Consider the following 19,522-nt stretch of genomic DNA (forward strand, 5'->3'; position numbering starts at 1 on the left):
TTTAATTTTAAGCTTTGTAAAAATACTTGATCATCAAAATCTATCACTGTACGTTTTGTATAGTTTCCTGTAAGCTGACCGGGGACTGATGGGGACGCCTAATTAAGGTCTATTGTCTAACCAGTCGATATACTCTACACTGTTTATTTTACCCCGCTTCCCAATGTGTATAAATCTGGTCGGATGTCAATCTGATCGACTGTTCTTCTTAAAATCGATTTTGAAATAACAATCATTGAAGATTGACTATATTTTGATAAATTCTTACTTCTGCATTATTTTAGAAGGGGGAAAAATAATGGCATTTAACCACGGATTAATTGCAATTATTCATGATAGAATTCAATGATTGGCAATGTAAACTATACCTATATATATATTTTTAAATCTTAAATATTTCTCTACCCAAAGAAAAATTAAGAGGCTTAGAGATATCTTTTTTTCCAAAAGAAAATGACACTATATTACAATTTTTCCTATGAATTCGTCAGCGGAACGTGGCTCTCCAGACACGAAAGAAAAATACAGCGTGATTGTTTAAAAATTAATATTTATTGTGTGTTTATGGATTAAAATAATTTTAAAACAAGTTTTAAACAAACTGATTTTTGGTAGCGAAAATTTTAAGGCTGAAGCTGTTTTCAGTGCTGAATTTATACGCATTGACAAAGATGTTAGAAATAGCGAGACAAAATTATGAACTTGATAAAGGATGTGTTAAGGTGGTTTAATTAAGTTTGGACATTAAGCCACCATTAAGCTGCAGCTTAAAGGTGGCTTAATGGTAGCTTAATGAAGTTTGGACATTAAGTACATGGAAACTGCAGCTTAATGGTGGCTTAAAGGAACTTCTATAAGCCACCATTAAGCTACCATTAAGCCACCATTAAGCGATTGCTTAAAGATGGTCTTTCGTCCTGTGTCTTATTATGAAGTGAAACTGCGTTAACTGTTGAGTAACAAATAAAGTTTTTGCCCGCGATGGGCAGTGGTTAGAGCATTTGTTCTAGAGTCGCAAAGTAAGGAGTTGATCCTGATGTCGAAGGTTCAAATCCACTGTGTGAGGTGAAGACCAGTCCTTCGAATGAGACCTCATAAACCAAGATCCCGTGTCGCAGTGGGCGCCGGCACAAAAAATGATCCCTCACTGCTTAAAGTGCCGAGTACAGGTCTAAATTTGCAGCCATCCACCGGCAAGTATTGGCGTCTCAATATGAGTGAAAATTCTCAGTGACATCAATTATTCTACATTTCAAACAAATAGAATCTGTTATTTTATTTTGTAATACATGTGTTAATAAATAGAACATAAGGAGCGATTTGCTCGGCTTGTGCACATTAAACTCTGAACTATCACAGTACTACTATATTTTCAAGTTTCAATAAATTAACATCCCTTGACGCGATTTCCCGATACTGTTAGAATAATTATATCTGTAAAAGCAGAAATATTCGTTGGGGATTTCATTTCGTTTATTTCGTTGTTAACAATTAGCAACGAAATTAAATCCCAAACGAAATTTTTATATGATTATAAATTGAATAGTGTTACTTTTAAAACAACGAAATTAATGCCAACAAAACATTTATAGATGACAAATCAACGAAATTTTATCCCCATCAAAATTTGTGCTTCTACAGCATTTAATTTTAATGTTTTTATCGAGATGGCAAGTATTGTCTACAGTGATCTACACAAGAGTGGGGCAGCCAGCAACATGGCTACCTCCAAAAAAGGGTAGAGCCTTGATAACAACGCGTATTTTGCGACGAACAGTATTATTGAATATAACTCAGAATGAATCTTGCAATTGTGCATTTTTCATCTAAGGCTGAAGACTATGTTTTAATTAGTCCTGGTTATGAAAAATTATTTTAATAATTATATTTATTTTTGAGGAAATATTTTTCACTTTTAACTTTGATCTTTAATAGCTGGTTTACAAAACCTTTCATACATTTAATATTTTAAAATAAATAATCCAGATGGCTTATTACAGGAGACTGTACAAGTTGTTCACATGAGTCGTCAGTTAGGTATTGCCGAAAATATGTAATGTAGTAAGGATTCGAAGAAATTTTGTTACATTTTTCACTTACAAATTTCCTAAAGCTTACATGTTCATCAAAGTAGCATCCGAGATATTCAATAAACGGAAGTGCATTAACATTTGCACCAACTACATTGATGAAGACACTGATAACATTTGTTGACTTCCGAACCAAAAAAAAAAAAAAAAAAAAAAAAAAAAAAACTCCGTTTTACTCGGGTTAAGTTTAAGTCTGTTCAAAATCATCCAATCATTAGTTTTGAATACAATGGTCTACAAATTTTGTAATACTCGATTTTCATCTTCTTTGGCCTATGGGTTAAAACTGTCAGGCACGGAGTGGACATCTGCATAACCAAGTAGCGATTCTTCATAATCTTCGATGAGATTTTGTAATGTACTAGCGTAGAATGTATAAAGAACTGGACCGCATATACAGCCTTGTGGAACAGAGAAGTCTAATTGTCTAGGTTACGATTTTGACGTATCTCTATGTACTTCGGCTGTTTTATTGGAAAGATATGTTTTAAACCATGGAAGTACTGAATCTATATATTTTAATCTATATATTGTTTTTGAAATAGAATAGATTAATTAATTGTTCATGTGGAAGAGAAAATCTCTAAAAATGTGTCAGAAATGAATTTTAGCAAACCTGAAAAGTAAATATTAAAAACATCAAAATATGAACATCGAATTTTCTCAGACTTGACCAAGGGAGCACAGTTAAAAAACACTTGATTAAAGCTCAAAATAGGTTGCTTTAATAGAAATCTATACGCTATGATGACGCTACATGCTAAGAAAAAAAAGTGAAGAATTTATTCTCTAATTCGCTCTTCTGTAGTTACATTTCTTTAAATACGGTATACATTCATTTCTGGTAATTTACAGCTAAATTATATATTGAAAAGGAAATGACTTTAGCTTCTCAATTCTCAAGTTCCTTTATTTAAGTTAGAAATACCACTATCATCTGCATATAATGTTTATGTCTGCAAACTCGTTTTTGTATCGGGCTTAAGCTTGATGATTCTTTCGTCCATTGTAATAAAACTTGAATACAAAGAAAACACATCTATTTGTTTTTTGTTTTATTTTTTTTTTGTTTTGTTTTTTTTTTTTTTTTGTTTTTGTTTTTGTTTTTGTTTTTGTTTTTTTTTTTTTTTTTTTGTAAATTTTCTGTAGACCATAATTTATCTTTTCCCCAATCACCTATTTATGGCAATATTGTCTCGTTATGTCTGAATTCATTATCTGATAATCTAGGAAAGAGTCGGTTTATCTGTAAGATGAGAAATGGGTTTATCTCAACAATATTTGCTAAAATGAATATTTTAAGAGCAAAATGATTCTCTCATCTTGTACAAATTCCTGTATCTCTTTTATTAATACAAGGAACCTATCACAGTAATTAATATTTATTCACAAATACGTAAGAACTATCAATATTTTCGAGACATTTTCGGGGAGCCGTGGGGTAAGTGGTAAATCCTCTAAATCTTGAATGCTTCAGTATTTCTGGTAAATATAAAAAGTAATTTCTCTGAAATTCTCGCTTTTTCATTCTTTATTGGAAAATTATGAAAAAACTTTCCAAATTTTTCTCTTTTTTTTTTTTATTGCGGTATTTGATATTTCTTTTTATAAAAACGATGTCCTATTAAAGCGCTTTTTAAGCAGCGAAGGTTTTATAAATTGTTAAATAGATATAAACTTTTGCTGTCATGAATGTCACAAATAGGTGAGTAATCCATACAAAAGACAAAGATACAAGGAGTAACAATGACAGATATAGCAATATCGTTTTATTGTTATAAATGTTCTCTTTTCATCTAGAATTGGAATAAATAATTCAAATGCTACTGACAATTCTTTTTCTTTTCATTTTTCACAAAACCTAAGTCTATAAATGCTTGCTTCAGTGTAATGGTTGGATTAATCTAGACCATTTGTTGGTTAATTATGGATGAGGAAGGGAGAGTTACACAGGGTAGCAATGAAAAACAAGTATCCCTTTCAAATTATTCATGTCCCCTTTTCATTTCAAGCTAAATAATTCAAATTATCATGACATAGTCTTTTGTATGACCACAATTGCTCAGTTTATCAATGTATCCAGAATTTTTTTTTTCAACAATTTAATCATTCGATACGCTGTAGTTGGCAATCACCAAATACATTTATTGAGTCATCAAATTTCGGTCTCTGCAATTTGTTCCAAAAATGCTACATCTTATAACCGCTCTCTCCTTGTACTGTATAAGTTAGGACAGTTGTAACAATTCATGATGAACTTGTGTTCAAACCAACTGTATATTATTTATACAATGAAATATGTTCAAACTAAACTAAACCTTGTGTAAGTACTAAGTAATAAATAAGTTTTGTGATTATTCCTGGTTAGTTCATCTGACACGAACATGGTAAACCATGAGGTAAAGCAGAACTGTTGGAATAAATAATACTACAGTGCAGGGAACTAATTTTGTTACATAAACCAGCATCAGCATAAGCATTAGTAGCATCAGGATCGAGCTAGCACCAGGATCAGCATTTAAAAAACAGCATTACCAGGATCAGCATCAGCAAGCATAGGATAAAACCAGCATTGACCTACATAAAACCAGCATTATCCTACTAGCATCAGAAAATCAATGAGCTTTAATTCAGTAAAAAATTAAAAAAGAAAGAAAGAATATTGGTTAAAGTATTCACATTATTGATACATAGTGAGATATTATGATCAAATAATTGTAAAAGGCACTTTTATTGCTTTAAACGGCAATGCTGAAATTCATTATCTACTTCCGGTAGCATGATGCTGCTTCCGGTAGCATTGACCTAATTATAAAACAGCATCAGGATAAGGATTACTAGCATTAAATCAGCAAGCAAAGGAAGCATTCATATCAGCATCGATGCTGTAACAAAATTAGTTTCCTGCACTGTAATAACGATGATCTATAAAAGAAATTCTAACATCAAAGACAAGGTAAAGCAGTTTAACAGACACTCCATAACCCCGATATAGTATGTAATTTATACTTTTAGGTGTAGTAGAAAATACGAAATTAATAACACTTTCATTTGGAATGGAAAAGGGGGAGTGATGTGGATGGCTGTTAAATTGCAGAAATATCAAATGTTTCGAAAACATTATAAAGAAGGTTTCATTTTTTTTTAAAAGTTTGGATATTTTTTTAAAGAATGATGCTGTTTCTTAAGAACTTTATTGTAACTCTTTTACGCAATGCGAAAAAATGGTTGAGGACAAATTATTTAAAAAATCGTGCATTAAAAAATCATGAGTTTTATACACGCACAGTTCTTAACGAAGTACGTGTAAGGATGAATCAAGTTTCATTACTTGTCTTTTGAAATCGTATTGTCAGAAATTATCTATTCCTCAATTTTTATATTCGTTCCAGCTATCAAAGATGCGATGAAGTTAAAGTTCTGTTTTCTTGGGGGGGGGGGGGGGGGGGGGACATTAGGCAGGTTCAAGTCAACAGTTTCAGAGAATCTACATATCTCATTTACATACCGTAAAATCATAACGTTGTGATGACGTTATAGAGTCCAAAAGTTGTAACTTTTAAAGAAGACATTGTAGGTATGTTTGTAAATAGCATAAATCAAATTTAGAGACTGTACCTATTTGTTATACGTAACGTACGTTCTTTGTACTGCTTCAATGGACTATTGAGCTAACTGTTCGTTACTTTATGTTTCATGAGGGTAAAGAAAGAGAAGATTTGGGTTGACAATAGCTAACTATATGGCATATATTTGAAAATGCACTTATTGAATTAAACAGCAAATAAGGATAGATAAAGAACGAAATCTTTCCTAACATATACTCGTCGATCTAGACAAATGTACATACGTATAGAAAATGAAGTCTAATTTATTTATCTGTTGATAACAACTATTTCTCTTCAAATATAATTTTGTTTATAATTTCAAAATATACCTCCTTCTTCTTAACTTTTTCGATTTGTTTACTTTTCTTATGTGTGAATTTCAAATTTTAAATTTTTTTTCAATTGTACAGGTCTTCCAACGATATACACAAGCTAAAAAAAGATGTACAATGTAGTAAAGGCAACTTTTTATCCCCCCACGCCGCCACGGTAGCTCAGTTGGTAGAGCGCTCGCTCTGTGACTTGGAGGTCGTGTCGCGGCCGAGACTGTCCTAAGTCGATAAAAAAAAATATGGTAGCAGCTGTTCCTACGCCAAACGCTCAGCACTTCGAAGTGAAAGTTGCAGGTCCTTCGGATGAGATGGGGTTTTTTCAGTGTTTAGTAGTTGCAGGAACATCACATTGACCATTCAGCGGATACATTACAGTTAATTTTCAGAATATTTCCATGCCTCTTCAGCTGCTTTTCAGTGACCGTTCAGTAACATTCAATGAACTTTCATAGATACAAAAATACCTTTTATTTGCTATTTGAAAAAAATAATAATATAATGACTTTTCGTGATACTTATTCTTGAGGGGATATTATTTACTTTGAACTTTGATCTCTAATAGCTTGTTATTTTATGTAATAAGTCTGTTTCTTGAAACTGAGTATTGTGAATTTTAGCCTGAAGACTATGTTTTAATTACTCCAAGTCATGATAAAATAATTTAATTAAAGATCAAATCATTTTTCAGACGATCTGATTTGTTGGAATAAAATTAAAATTAGAAATTGAAATATGTTTTCTTTGAAATAGCATAGACTAATTTATTATTCATTTGAGAGAGAAATATTTAAATTTCAATAAAATCTATATTTAAAAAAGCCGAGAAATAAATTTTAACAAATTTAAAAAATAAGCAATAAAAACATGAAAATATATATTAACATCAGAGTCTTTCAGCCTTGACAAATGGACCACTGTTAAAAAAATGATTAAAGCTCATATGATGTTACTTTTATATAAATCTATACGACAGCGATAACGCTACTGCTGAGAAAAAAAAATATTCTCTCACTCGCACTTCAGTAGATACCTTTCTTTAAATACTGCAAAAATTGGCTTTTCGTTCTGATGGTAACTTACAGATGAATTATATGTAAAATTGGGATGACTTTATTTTTTTCTATTCTTAACTTCCCTTATTTAAGTAACAATATTCCATTATTACCTGTATAGGCTATTAAAGGGTTTTTTTCTTAAATGAAATCAAAGGTTAAGTGAATGTTTCTTCTTATGCTTTAAATGATCCAGATTCCACTGCTATCTAAATGTCTATATCAGATTTCATAATTCCTGCTTATGATCTACTATCATATCCATCCAAAAAAGAATCGATATTTCAGTGATTAGTAAAATACAGAATACGTCACGAGAAGCCAATCACTTTTCCGTAATAGATCAAGGCTCTTGTATTTATACTTTGTGGCTGAAGCATCAATTTGTAATTCTTACAGGAACGAAGTAGTTTATTGTGAACACAGAGGACAGTATGAGTTATCTGTGTGTTATTTGTTTAATTGTCGTCTTTTTTACGGTGTTTCAAACTACCAATGCTTCGTTAGAATATACCGCAAACCTGGAATTTGACAATAAAATATCGAACAGTGAACTTTTAGGAGAATACAACTCTCGGTCGTTGATCGAGTGTGGCGTGAATTGTCAAAGCGCGTGTACATGTAGATTATTTGGTTATAATCGGGGTTTGAAGAAATGCCGTGTACACCTAAGAAATTTCACTTCCGGAATGTCGGACGAGACCGGATGGAGATACTATTCCCATCACTGTATGTATAGCTTTCTTTCACAAAACATGAAATATAATAACTAGTTAAACGTTTCAGCTCTTATAATTGCATTCGAAGCAGGTCCAAGAGATTCATTTATGTGTTATTCTGAAATATTATTTAAAGGGGTAACTTCAAATTTACTATCTTGTTTCAGCATCTAATTAGCTTTCTCAATTACGCTTAATTTAATTACATTTATCATATATTATATTCTGTGATTCTAATATTGTTTCTATATTTTAGTTAGGTACAAAAATTAACTTGTTGCTACAAAGAATTTATAATGCTAAAAATTAACAAGAGTACTAAATGTATTAGAGGGGTGACTGTCATAAAAGCTTTCATCTATAACATAATATAGAATGCGTGTGTACCTGTGTACACCTGTGTATCAACTTCTTAGTGCCGGCATACACCTGTGTATCTACTTCTTAGTGCCAATTAACACACCTAATTTTACTTTCTAGTTTGTGAATAAACGTGTGTTTGTTTAAATTTGTATCTTGTGATATGTAATCACCCAAAGAAGAATTTCAGCGTTCTGTTTTCTGTTTCAGTTTTACCTATAGATTGTAAGGACCTCCGTGATAACGGTCACATTAATACAGGGGTGTACAAAATCTATCCTTTTTGTACAAGCTCGACTCCAGTCAGAGTTTACTGTGATATGGACACAATGGGCGGTGGATGGACGGTTTGTAGTTTATTTCTAACCTGTTTATATTCTGTTCATAGGAATCATTGATTTTGTGGTCCATATGATTGGTGTGATACTGTAAACGTATTTTTTTTTTTTTGCTGTGTATTATTTTTAGCGCTTTTGATGGAAAGAAACTTCTGCTAATTCAAGTACAACGCTAAATGTCTAGAATATAAATATATAAATAAGAACATTAAGAAAAGCGTTAAATCAAATCTACGCTACGTTTAGTTAGAATAATCTAACTGCGTCTCGGAACAGGCCCTCACCACAGTTAGAATGCCTCCCATATATCCGTATGTAGCAGAAAATTGCAGAATAGCTCCGAAACGATTTTGGAGAAAATTAATGAAGTTGCAAAGAAAATAACAGTCAAATTAATCATAACAAACCTTTTTGAGACTGTAAATACCTTTCATCTAAAAATTTAATCCATATATTGGAAGAATTCAACACTTTTTCACCAACGTTTTTTACTCGTTTTAAATTTACACACCATGTTGACATTCGGAACTCTCGGGATTTTTCATAGGAAATGCACTTAGTTAGACTTATCTCCCGTAATTTTCTTTGCTACATTGACAATACACGGAACGCATTCTATCGTTAACCGGGTCCGTAGGACATTTATCGTTTTAACGATAGAACATTCTATCTACGCTACGTATACCTGGTTCAAAAATCAATTTCCACCAAATAGCGTACACGCTAAATATAATACATTTACAGTACCTTATAAATTGCATATAGATCAAGCAAATGTTCTAAACAATCATTTAATAATTATTTATACGTGTTTATCTTTTCAAGGCAATTCAAAAACGAATAGACGGATCTGTGAGTTTTGACCGGATGTGGACAGATTATAAGAATGGTTTTGGTGCACCGGAACAGAATGTTTGGATCGGTGATTAAAAACCTTTGATCTGCAACAGATTTTGACAAATGACCACTGTACTGAAATTTTGAGGAAAATTTTTGACCCGATTTTAACGATTTTCTTATATAGCTTGTTATTGAACTCTAAAATTAATAGATATAAGTAAAGAGGAAAACTATTCATGAAAACACCCACAAATCAAATATTGCAGGTACTGATGGAAAAATTACACATTATATAGGTCCAGATTACTTTAGGCTTTAGAATATTTTTGAATCTTCTTTTGGATATATTTATTTACAATATGAAAAAAATAATTGTATTGCAGTATACTTATCAATTAATTTCATATATACCTTAATACAGGGAATGACGTAATCCATCAGTTAACAAAGGGAAAGAACCCGTACCTCATTGTTTCCATCATCCTAGTGAATGGTACAACACTGTATGAGATGTACGATCAATTCTATGTTTCTGATGAAGCAGGGAAGTATCAACTATTTCTGGCTGGACCTGCTACGGGAACCTTAGGTGGGTGAAAAGTGTAATTAACAAACAGAGAGAGAGGGGAGGAGAGAAGAAATAGAGAGTGAAAGAGATGAAAACTATTACAAACACTGATCTATATAAATGTGCATGTGAAAGGAGGTTAAAATAAGACTGATGATAAAAATGTCAGAAGTGAATTATGTTATATCAATATCTGAAATATGAAAACTAGATTATTACATTGCGGCGCGTATTTGTGTTAAGTAAAATTTTGCGTACTCTGGCCTTGTTTATGTATTTTACTAAAGCTTACGGGTTCGAATCCCACTGTGGGACGTGGAGACCGGTCCTTCGGATGAGACCGTATAAACCGAGGTCCCGTGTCGCAGTAGGTGCTGGCACGAAAAAGATCCCTCACTGCTCAATGGCCGTAATAGGACAAAATTTGCAGCTCTCCACCGGCAAGTGGTGGCGTCTCGATATGAGTGAAAAATTAATGCGAGGGACATTAAACAACAAACAAACAAACTAAAGCTTACCTGGGTATAGCGCCCGTGCACCAAATAGACCTTTAGATATTGTACTCAAACCAGGGGGTCGTAACATAAAGGGTACTTAAGTCTAAGACCATGCTTAAGTAGGACTTAAGTACAGTCTTAAACTTAAGACCGTAACTAGAAACGTGCTAAGATTTGACAATCTTAGCAAAACTTAGGCGGCCGGTAGAGGTGACTTATGTATGTCTTAACTTTCTTAAACATATATTTAGAACTATTTAACGTTGACTCTCTATGTTAAAACATTCCTCTATTCCTATTATGCATTAAAAGATAATTTTCTATATTCAATATACTGGTATAAGAATTATAGTTTTTCGTCGGGGGGGGGGGGGGGTATTCATCACTGATTACAATATCACTCTCTAAATGACATATATATCTAAATGCAAAATATTATTTTTGGGATACGTTTGAAATATTAGTGGGACCTAGGTTATAAACACTAATCTTTATAAGTATATTGTATAATTTTAATTATAAAAGTATAAAAGTAATTTGTATACAGCAATCATGGATTTGTTTGTTCACTGTGAAAAAATGAGATGAAATGATTTTAAAAATTGTCGGTGAATTAAAGGATGATGACTAGAAAACAAATAAAGATTTTCTGTAAATTAGATTGAATGTAGAACGCAACAAGCGAGGATTCAGACAGGGTTCACTAACGTTCCAGAGAGAGAGAGAGAGATTGTTGATAAGTTGGAGATATACGAAAAATTATTTTCTGAAAACATTTTCTTTAATTTCCATTTTTTCATTAAATTGTAAATAAGTATATCATAAAACATCTGCAGTTTCTGCTTACTGATATGGGAGGAAAAAAAATTCAAAATGTCCCTATTGTTTTGCACTTTTTTTTTATTAGAGTTTCAATTTCAAGTACATACACGTTCGGATATCGTGCCATGTCTGCGAGAATGACAATTTGAAAACAAGTGAACATTTGTCAAACAAACGGTAAACTGAAAACATCGCAGTCTCGAGTGATAAACAATATTCACGCATTTACAATGAACCACTAGGTCCACTTTGTGACCGTGCAATATTTGTTTTCAAATACATTGTATTTCGAATAATTTAAACAGAATTAACTTTAATTAAATACGAAATTAATCTAACCTAACTAAATCCGATAGGTAAGGACGTCAGCATTAATATATATGTGATTAAAAACGAAACTAAATCATTTTTACAAATATATATATATAAATGAATTGAAAAACTAGGATGATTCATAATAAAATATTTTGAACATAAGTTTGACTTAGCTAAGACCTACCTAAGTCCGTTTTATGTTACGGTTTAAGACATACTTAAGTAGTACTCAGGCAGGTCTTAAGATTGCACCTAAAACATACTTATGACCCTACTTAAGTCAAAAACTTAGCAAGCTTTATGTTACGACCCCCAGATCCCTAGACTTCAGCTTAATTAAATCTTTATTTCTTAAAAAAAAATTGCATAAAATAGGTTAAGCTGTTTAATTGCCTTTCCTCTATGATAAGAAATATAAATTTTTATTGTGTTGCATTGTATACATTATTTATGTTAAATATTATATGTAATAACCTTTTTTTTATCCTGCATTACGTGTTTATTCCCACTCAGTGTAATTTTCTTTATGAAATCCACAGTAAATCTACAAAATTCAGTACACTATAATATACGTGAGACCTTTTCACTGCGCGGTAGAATACACAGTAGGAACGATATGCATTTTCGATACTCTAGGAACACAGGGTTAGGGTTAAATGTATTTTTTCACGGTCAGATGCTGTTATAGGACCGACGGCATCCAAAACTAATAATTCAATGGTTAATTAAACGACTTTGTTCCTTTTTTTTCCTCTTACCATAGCCGGTTTCATTAAGTTTAATATCCCGTTCCCATTATGTAACACATCCACTATACACGGAGTTTATTGCCTTCAATCTCAGTGGTTACAATTAGTGTGTCATATTTTTAATTTTTATTTCCTTTACTTCTACAGGTGACAGTATGTTAAACACCGGAAATTCTTTCGCTGATCTGTCTGGAATGTCATTCAGCACTCTAGACAGGGATAACGACACATGTGCATGTAACTGTGCTGATCACTACGGAGGCGGCTGGTGGTTTAACAACTGTCATGAAGCCTTCCTTAACGGTCAATGGTCCCTGACAGTCTGGGAGTATCCTTGGTATCCTACAGTAAAGAGTGGGACAAATGTGAAGAAGACGATAATGATGATCAAACGTCACTAGGTAAACATCAGTCATTAATTATTTATACGTACAGTATTTATACATATATTTCTGATATGCACATTATTTATGCATATATTATTTACATTTTATTGATTTTCTGAAATATTTAAACTGATATGATTTTATGTCGTTTATTCTAGATGCTTGGAATTTTATACAATTTTTGAAGTATGACATATATATCTGTTTACAATCTTTATATTTCTTAAATATATAATTCTTTATTTGTTTATTTGTTCATACTCAACAGATTTGGATTATAAGAAGAAGCCACAATTTTGGGGCCCGTGGACGCTGACGTCACTGTTCTGCTAACAGAGACACTTTTCCCTTTGTGTTAATCATTGCATTCCTTTAAATTTGATTTTGACAGGCACGTAGTATCCATTTTCGAAGTGGGATGTGGTTTTGGACAGAACTTGACTGAAAAGCAAAATTAAAAAAATAAATGTCTAGAAAAATTTGACAATCAAGAGTAATAAATGAAAAGTGTCCAAACTCAAACAAAAATTATAGTCTAGAGGGGATATGAGTTGTGATCCCTTTTTCAGCAGAACTATAGTTTGGGATACATTAAATGGGAAGGATGGGCCAAATTGCAAGAAAATATAGGTTGGGACGGTTTGAATATATACAAAAATGGAGGACATCTGGCTTTAAATAGACATTTTCATTCTAAATAAAGAGTAAAACGTTATGTTTGAAAAAAAAGTGGGATAATGCGCTTTCTCCCCGATACTACTTGCCTGTAATTGTAGATAATTTTTTAATGTTCTAAATTACATGAACTCTGCTTCTGCTCTTAGTCTTGTAAATAAACTGTAAACTAGAAATATTTTGTTGTAATTTTTCACATTCATTTGATGCGAGTATCAATTCAACGGATGAGAGTAATAGTTGATTTGGTGCGAGTATAAATTACTTTATTGTGCGCATTTATAAAAATTAATTACACCTTCAAATAATTAAAGATACCTTCAATAATTGCGGATAAAGTTCAGTTGGCACTCCACACAGAAATAATACGGAAATATATATCGAAAAAAACTTGGCTTACTCCTCGCCCACATACTCCGATATTACCCATCTAAATGTCAACATTATAACTTGTGCGGATCTAGAGGGGGTTGGAGGCCAGGGGGCCCGGATCCCCTGGGATTTTCAGTGTTAAAAATGGTTATGTAAAATTACCCGAAAAAAATCCCCTTGGATCCCACTACGTTCACGGACCCCTCTTAAAATGGCAAGAAGAGTCAAGTAATTGACGAAAATTGACTTAAACTGCCCCCTTTCCCTCAAACAAATAGATTTTTTAGCTTTGGGAAAATTGATTAGACGTTTCTTTGGTCTATAGAATAAATTCCGAGTCTTACATCCGTTAGATTTTAGGTGGACCCCATCCCACACCCTAGAAAAAAATCCTGTATGAATAATGTTCTTCTAATTTGAAATGATATAAAACACTAAAGGGTGTCAGCACTTAACGCCGGGTTTTGGGGTGCTTTCTCAGTAGCTTCTGTTACTTTCATTTCTTACCTAATTTTACTTCAATTTATTTAGTTATCAAAGAATTTAAACCGGTCTTGGTAGCCTAGTGGTAGGGCGTTCGCTTTATGATCGGGAGGCGGGGGTTCCATTCTCGCTTCGCGCCCCAACTCAAAACTAAGACTTTATCATTGGTAGTGACTGTTCCTTCACCAAGCGCCCGGTCCTAAAAGTAAAAGTCACGAGTCTTCGGATGAAATCTTTTAAAATAACCGAGGTCCCGTGTAACGATAGGCTTTGGCACAATAAAAACCCTCACTGCTCAATTGTCCTTAGTGCCGAGTATAGGTCTAAATTTGAAGATCATCAGCGCTTTATTGTGACGTTTCTATGTGAGTGAGAAATTCTCGATGGGAAATAAAAACAACATTCAATCAACAATCTATGAAGTTGGTCAATTTGGAACCGAATTTGAATGTCAAAATGATTTGAGACTTCACACACTAAAATAATTAAGTATTTACTCGACCTTCCTGCTTTGCAAATTCTAAAAATTTTCAATTATTTGCCCCTGATTGAAGATTAAGTAATGGATATATGCCGAATTGCTCTATATGTAAAACTATCAGACTGTTTGAGGCCCGTTAGGGTCGAAAACAGTCTGATAATTTTACATATAGAATTGTATGAGGCATATATCTTACTTAAAACATTGCTATTTAAATGTGTCAAAAGTTACCTGGAGGAGTCCGATAATTACACAAAAGGAGTTTAGGCATCAATAGTTTTCTACCTGAAACCATATAATATGTAGACAAAAGAAAATGACAGTCGTTTAGCGTAGTAGGAACTATCGACAGTGTTTAGGTGATGGAGGATTTTTTTTATGATTCGGAACATTTTTTTTTTTTTTATTAAGTGCGTTTGACATTGATACAGACGCAGTGTTGGATGATATCATCATCATGCATGAAAAGTTAACATATGGGGGTTTTATTTAAAACTTTTAGTTGGGTGATATAATGAAAATTTTCGGGATTAAAAGTGCGGCCATCGGCGATAAATCTCGTTAATTGACGAGATTCAAAGATTCTTTATCAGAAGTGGATTAAAATTCGCTTATTTACAGTACTGTTTCGAAAACGCTCAGCAAAAACCCAATGGAAAGTGTTACTTTTAAGGAGGGTTAAAACTCAATTTTCTTCATGGATTTGCTTGGTATTTTGTAGCAACTTAATTTCATGGCGTTTGCTTTCCCTGAATTTGTTTTCCCCCCACTTTATTTTCTGGACATAATAAACCTTGATTTCACTCTACATGTTGTTTTTTAAATACTGTCAAATTTTGTTATCACTGCCGTCCGATAATATGTTATTGGACTGGTAATTATTATCGGACGGCTACAGGTAATGTTTTTAGATTGCAAGAACAAAAGCATGACGTCACAGCAATGTTTTATGTTGACAAATATGCATGAGAGGTGGAAATGATATGCTAAGAATGGTTCTAAAATTAGACTTGAGCCTAACAATGTCATCCTTCTACAGAAAAATACATGATCTAGCTCTGTTCAAATCTATCCATATTGACCACAATTTCCAAAGGTTTTAAAACAAAATTAACAGTACGATCACTCACACATTGCTATATAGGTATAGATAATTGTAAATCAATGTCTGATATTTTATGCGTTCGAACAATATTCTCCAGAAGCTAAGTTGGTGAAGTTTAAGTTCAATTTCAAGTTCATTTATTCACTCAAAACCATTTAAACATATGGTACATGAGGACAATGTAGACTTTTTACAGTAGACTTATAATTTAGGTCAGAGGTAAAAGTACATGAAGTACTTGTGTAGAAAAAAAAGTAAAGGAAAAGAAAATAAGAATTCAAATAATATGAATAATATATACGTGTAATAATACCACTTATTGGGGGAAAATCATGTAGGACACGAAAAATAAGATATTTTCAATATATGTATATACAAAGATTTTTCAACGTCCTAACATCCTGTTTTGCCATCAGATGAAAAATTTTAAGTATATTTGATCTAACCTACTAGTAGTAGTGTTCTTTAATATGTTTCATATTTGGATATATTTTACTAGAAAAAGACGGTAATAGTAATCTAAAAACAAAGCTTCATGATAAACTTGACAATTTTCACTTTTCAATCCTCAACTTCTCTTCCCTGTGCTGCAATATGCCCTTTACATCTACATGCAGGATATATGTCTCCCAATTGATTCGATACGCCAGAGCATGTTCTACGTATGAACAATTTCTAAAACGAGGTAAGTTATTGACAAACGAGTTGATGAAACAAAAGTCTCGTTTAAACAGGTTGGAGAGAATACTCGAAATCGGGTATTATCCGTGAGATCGCGTATAGTCCCTGAAATCGGGGTATCGTTGTATCCGCGAAATCGGGTATAGGCGGTGTAATTACTTTATAAAACTTAAACAATGGGATGGCGCATTTTACCGAGTCAATATTCACCTAGAGATGAATGTTATCTTAAGGTATCACTAGCCAAGTAACGACCTGGAAGTCTTATTTAATGCGCATATGACAACAAATACCCGTGGAGCTTCGTACTTTTCATGATCTGCATCCAAACAGGCGTTCGTTCTGCTTTATATTTTTCATAATGTTAAAAGTATATGCAACTTCTTCAAAGTCATACCCAACACAACAAAACTGTAAAATATCCAAAGTCGGGAATTTATCATATTTCCACATCAATACGACAAACATGAACATTTTGTAAATAACTCAAATTATACGGAAACACATTTCACACACACTAAATAATGTCACGTGTGAACAGGGGACTGTCTATCGTATCCAATTATGCGTCATTAATTGCTTTCACATTCATCTTGTGCATAAAATCAAATCTATTATTAAATGTATAAACTATTTTATGGTAAAGATATTTCAAATTACGGCTTAAAATCCATGATACTCTTTTTTTTTTTGGGGGGGGGGGGTCACGAATCTATTTTCATGAGTTGATTTTTTTATCATTTACATATATACATATTTACAGAATAGCATTCCTTCCATATATATATCTTGTACATGTACATGTACCAGTACATATGCTTTACAAAAAGAGAATGACAAATAAAGGTAATTAAAAAAAAATATTAAAATTTCCTTAGGATTCAACATGCCTCCAACGTTTTAGCAACGACAATGATGTGACAGCTTGTGAGAGAAAATAACTATTGATCGTTTAATTTTGCTGAGTCGGCAATATTTTACCATTTTTCGGCGATTTCGGGGGGTTGTTATTACTGATTACTAGGGAAAAACTCATTTTTCAATTATTTCTTGTCCGATCGCAACTACTCGGCCCATCTCAGACAAGCAAAAAATGACTTCGAATGTGTTATGCATGTGTCCAAGGGACACCCCCTTTCAAAATAATTTAAAAATATATATAGAATTTCATTGCAGAGTTTGGTGCTAAACGTCATTGAATGTTATATATTCATTACATGATAAAGGGGGAAGATCTGTTCAACTAATAAAAATCCCCTATATTACCCTTTTGAGTGAATAGAATTCTTCATATCTCCAATACATTCATGCAGTAATTGCTTATATACCAAAACAATACGAGGTTGAAATAGCAACCTGTTATTTTCTACCACGTACGACAAGTATTGAAAATAACTAAATATAATGATGAAAAGACAGTGAGTTATGAAGTTTTATTTCCATGTCGCGTGACGTACTGTCTAGAACCAAACAACGCGTTTTGTAAAATATTATAATAAGGTATAATAAAGCGATATACCATAAACTATACTACAAAAGGGAAAATCTACCCTGTCTATCCAATATTATAAAAGAAAAGGAGGTGGCTCCAATTTGTATGAAATTTTAATATCCGATGAGGAATTACATTCGAGGTTCCATTTCAGTTTGTTCATAATTATTTACAAAATAAGATATGTGAAAACTTTAATATAAAATTCATATTTGAATATTAGCTCTATAATGGGAATGTAAAATTAGCACATGAATCAGAGTTGGATTTTTTATTTTATGAAACCCCCACCCCCAAGCCAAAAAAATCCTTTTAACATGACTTCTTGCTCTCAATTTCCACACAAACACATACAGGTGAAGTAACGTCGCTTGCATCGATCAAAATGCAAGCAAAACATTGAATGTGTCTTTGAATGAAATTTTCCATGCTAAATTGACATTAATTTGTTTTCTTAAAAAAATTAGCGCCTCCTCTTTTCCCGCGGGAATTGCAGGACTGCGCTGCATACATATATTATAGGAAGAAATGATGATTTTACTATATAATCTTAACTTTACCTATATATCAATACATATGACAGCGTTAGTCGTTAAATTTCTTCAAAGTTTTACATTTTGTGAATAATGCGCGAATTAGGAAATTAAGCTTGAGGAATAATTTATTGGGAAATAAACACAAACGACATGTAGTTATTTGTTTTTAGAAATTAAACACTGTATATATTTTTAAAAATCTATTTAAGGTATTCAATGTATAACGACCATATCTTGTACCTAATTAATGAATGGTCAATGGTTTTTGATTATGGTAGCAATATGAACGTGTTATTAAATAAAAATGCTCCACCAAAGGAATTTGCCAAATTTTGACTATTGTTCAATCAATTGCACCTAGAATTTAACATTGAAGTCTATGGGTAGCGCATGTTTTTTAAGATATTGTAAATAGTAATTTGAATTTCAATCAAATCTCTTGGTGAAAATATGCATAAACTCTCTCTTTATTTAACTATGAAATAAAATGAAACATTTACCGCAGATATTTCGACAAATTAAAAATTTTCTCTTTTTCATCAAGGGCAGATAACTCTTCAAAAACTTTAAAGGAGCAAAATTACCGGCTTCTTACATGTTATCAGTCTTGTGAATTTGGTTCATTTCACTTTTATTGTTATCTAGCACTGCATTTTTAACTAGTTTAAAATCATTCAAAATTGTTCAAAATCCCTTCATTATACATTGAATACCTTAAGTATACATGTACACACTAAAATTTGTTTCAGATTATATCATTTTTCGACCAGCTTTCCCATATGTGGTTTTTTTTTTTTTTTTTTTTTTTTTTTTTTTTTTTTTTTTTAACATTTATTTTATTTTCCCCTTGCGATGATGTCGGCTTTCTATATCGATGAGAAATACTTACCAACTGAGGAATAATGTTAATTTAACGTGAAAGGGGCGCCATACTTTTCTAAGTAAAAATAACATAACACTGCGTTAGTCGTTAAATTTCTACAAAGTTTTACATTTTGTGAATAATACATGAGTTAGGAAA

General features: G+C 32.3%; 1 protein-coding gene across 1 annotated transcript; it reads left to right on the forward strand.

The window, feature by feature from the left end:
• The first annotated feature begins 7,771 nt into the window (after window positions 1-7,771).
• On the forward strand, window positions 7,772-12,691 carry LOC133198084 (fibroleukin-like). The gene is made up of 5 exons (XM_061334233.1): window positions 7,772-7,811; window positions 8,372-8,508; window positions 9,325-9,421; window positions 9,761-9,928; window positions 12,438-12,691. The coding sequence occupies exons 1-5, from the start codon at window positions 7,772-7,774 to the stop codon at window positions 12,689-12,691; spliced, it is 696 nt and encodes a 231-aa protein (XP_061190217.1).
• The last annotated feature ends 6,831 nt before the right edge of the window (window positions 12,692-19,522 follow it).

Source organism: Saccostrea echinata, unplaced genomic scaffold (assembly GCF_033153115.1).
Source record: "Saccostrea echinata isolate AGI-Se365-2 ecotype Australia unplaced genomic scaffold, CSIRO_AGI_Sech_v1 ptg000001l, whole genome shotgun sequence".
Taxonomy (NCBI): domain Eukaryota; kingdom Metazoa; phylum Mollusca; class Bivalvia; order Ostreida; family Ostreidae; genus Saccostrea; species Saccostrea echinata.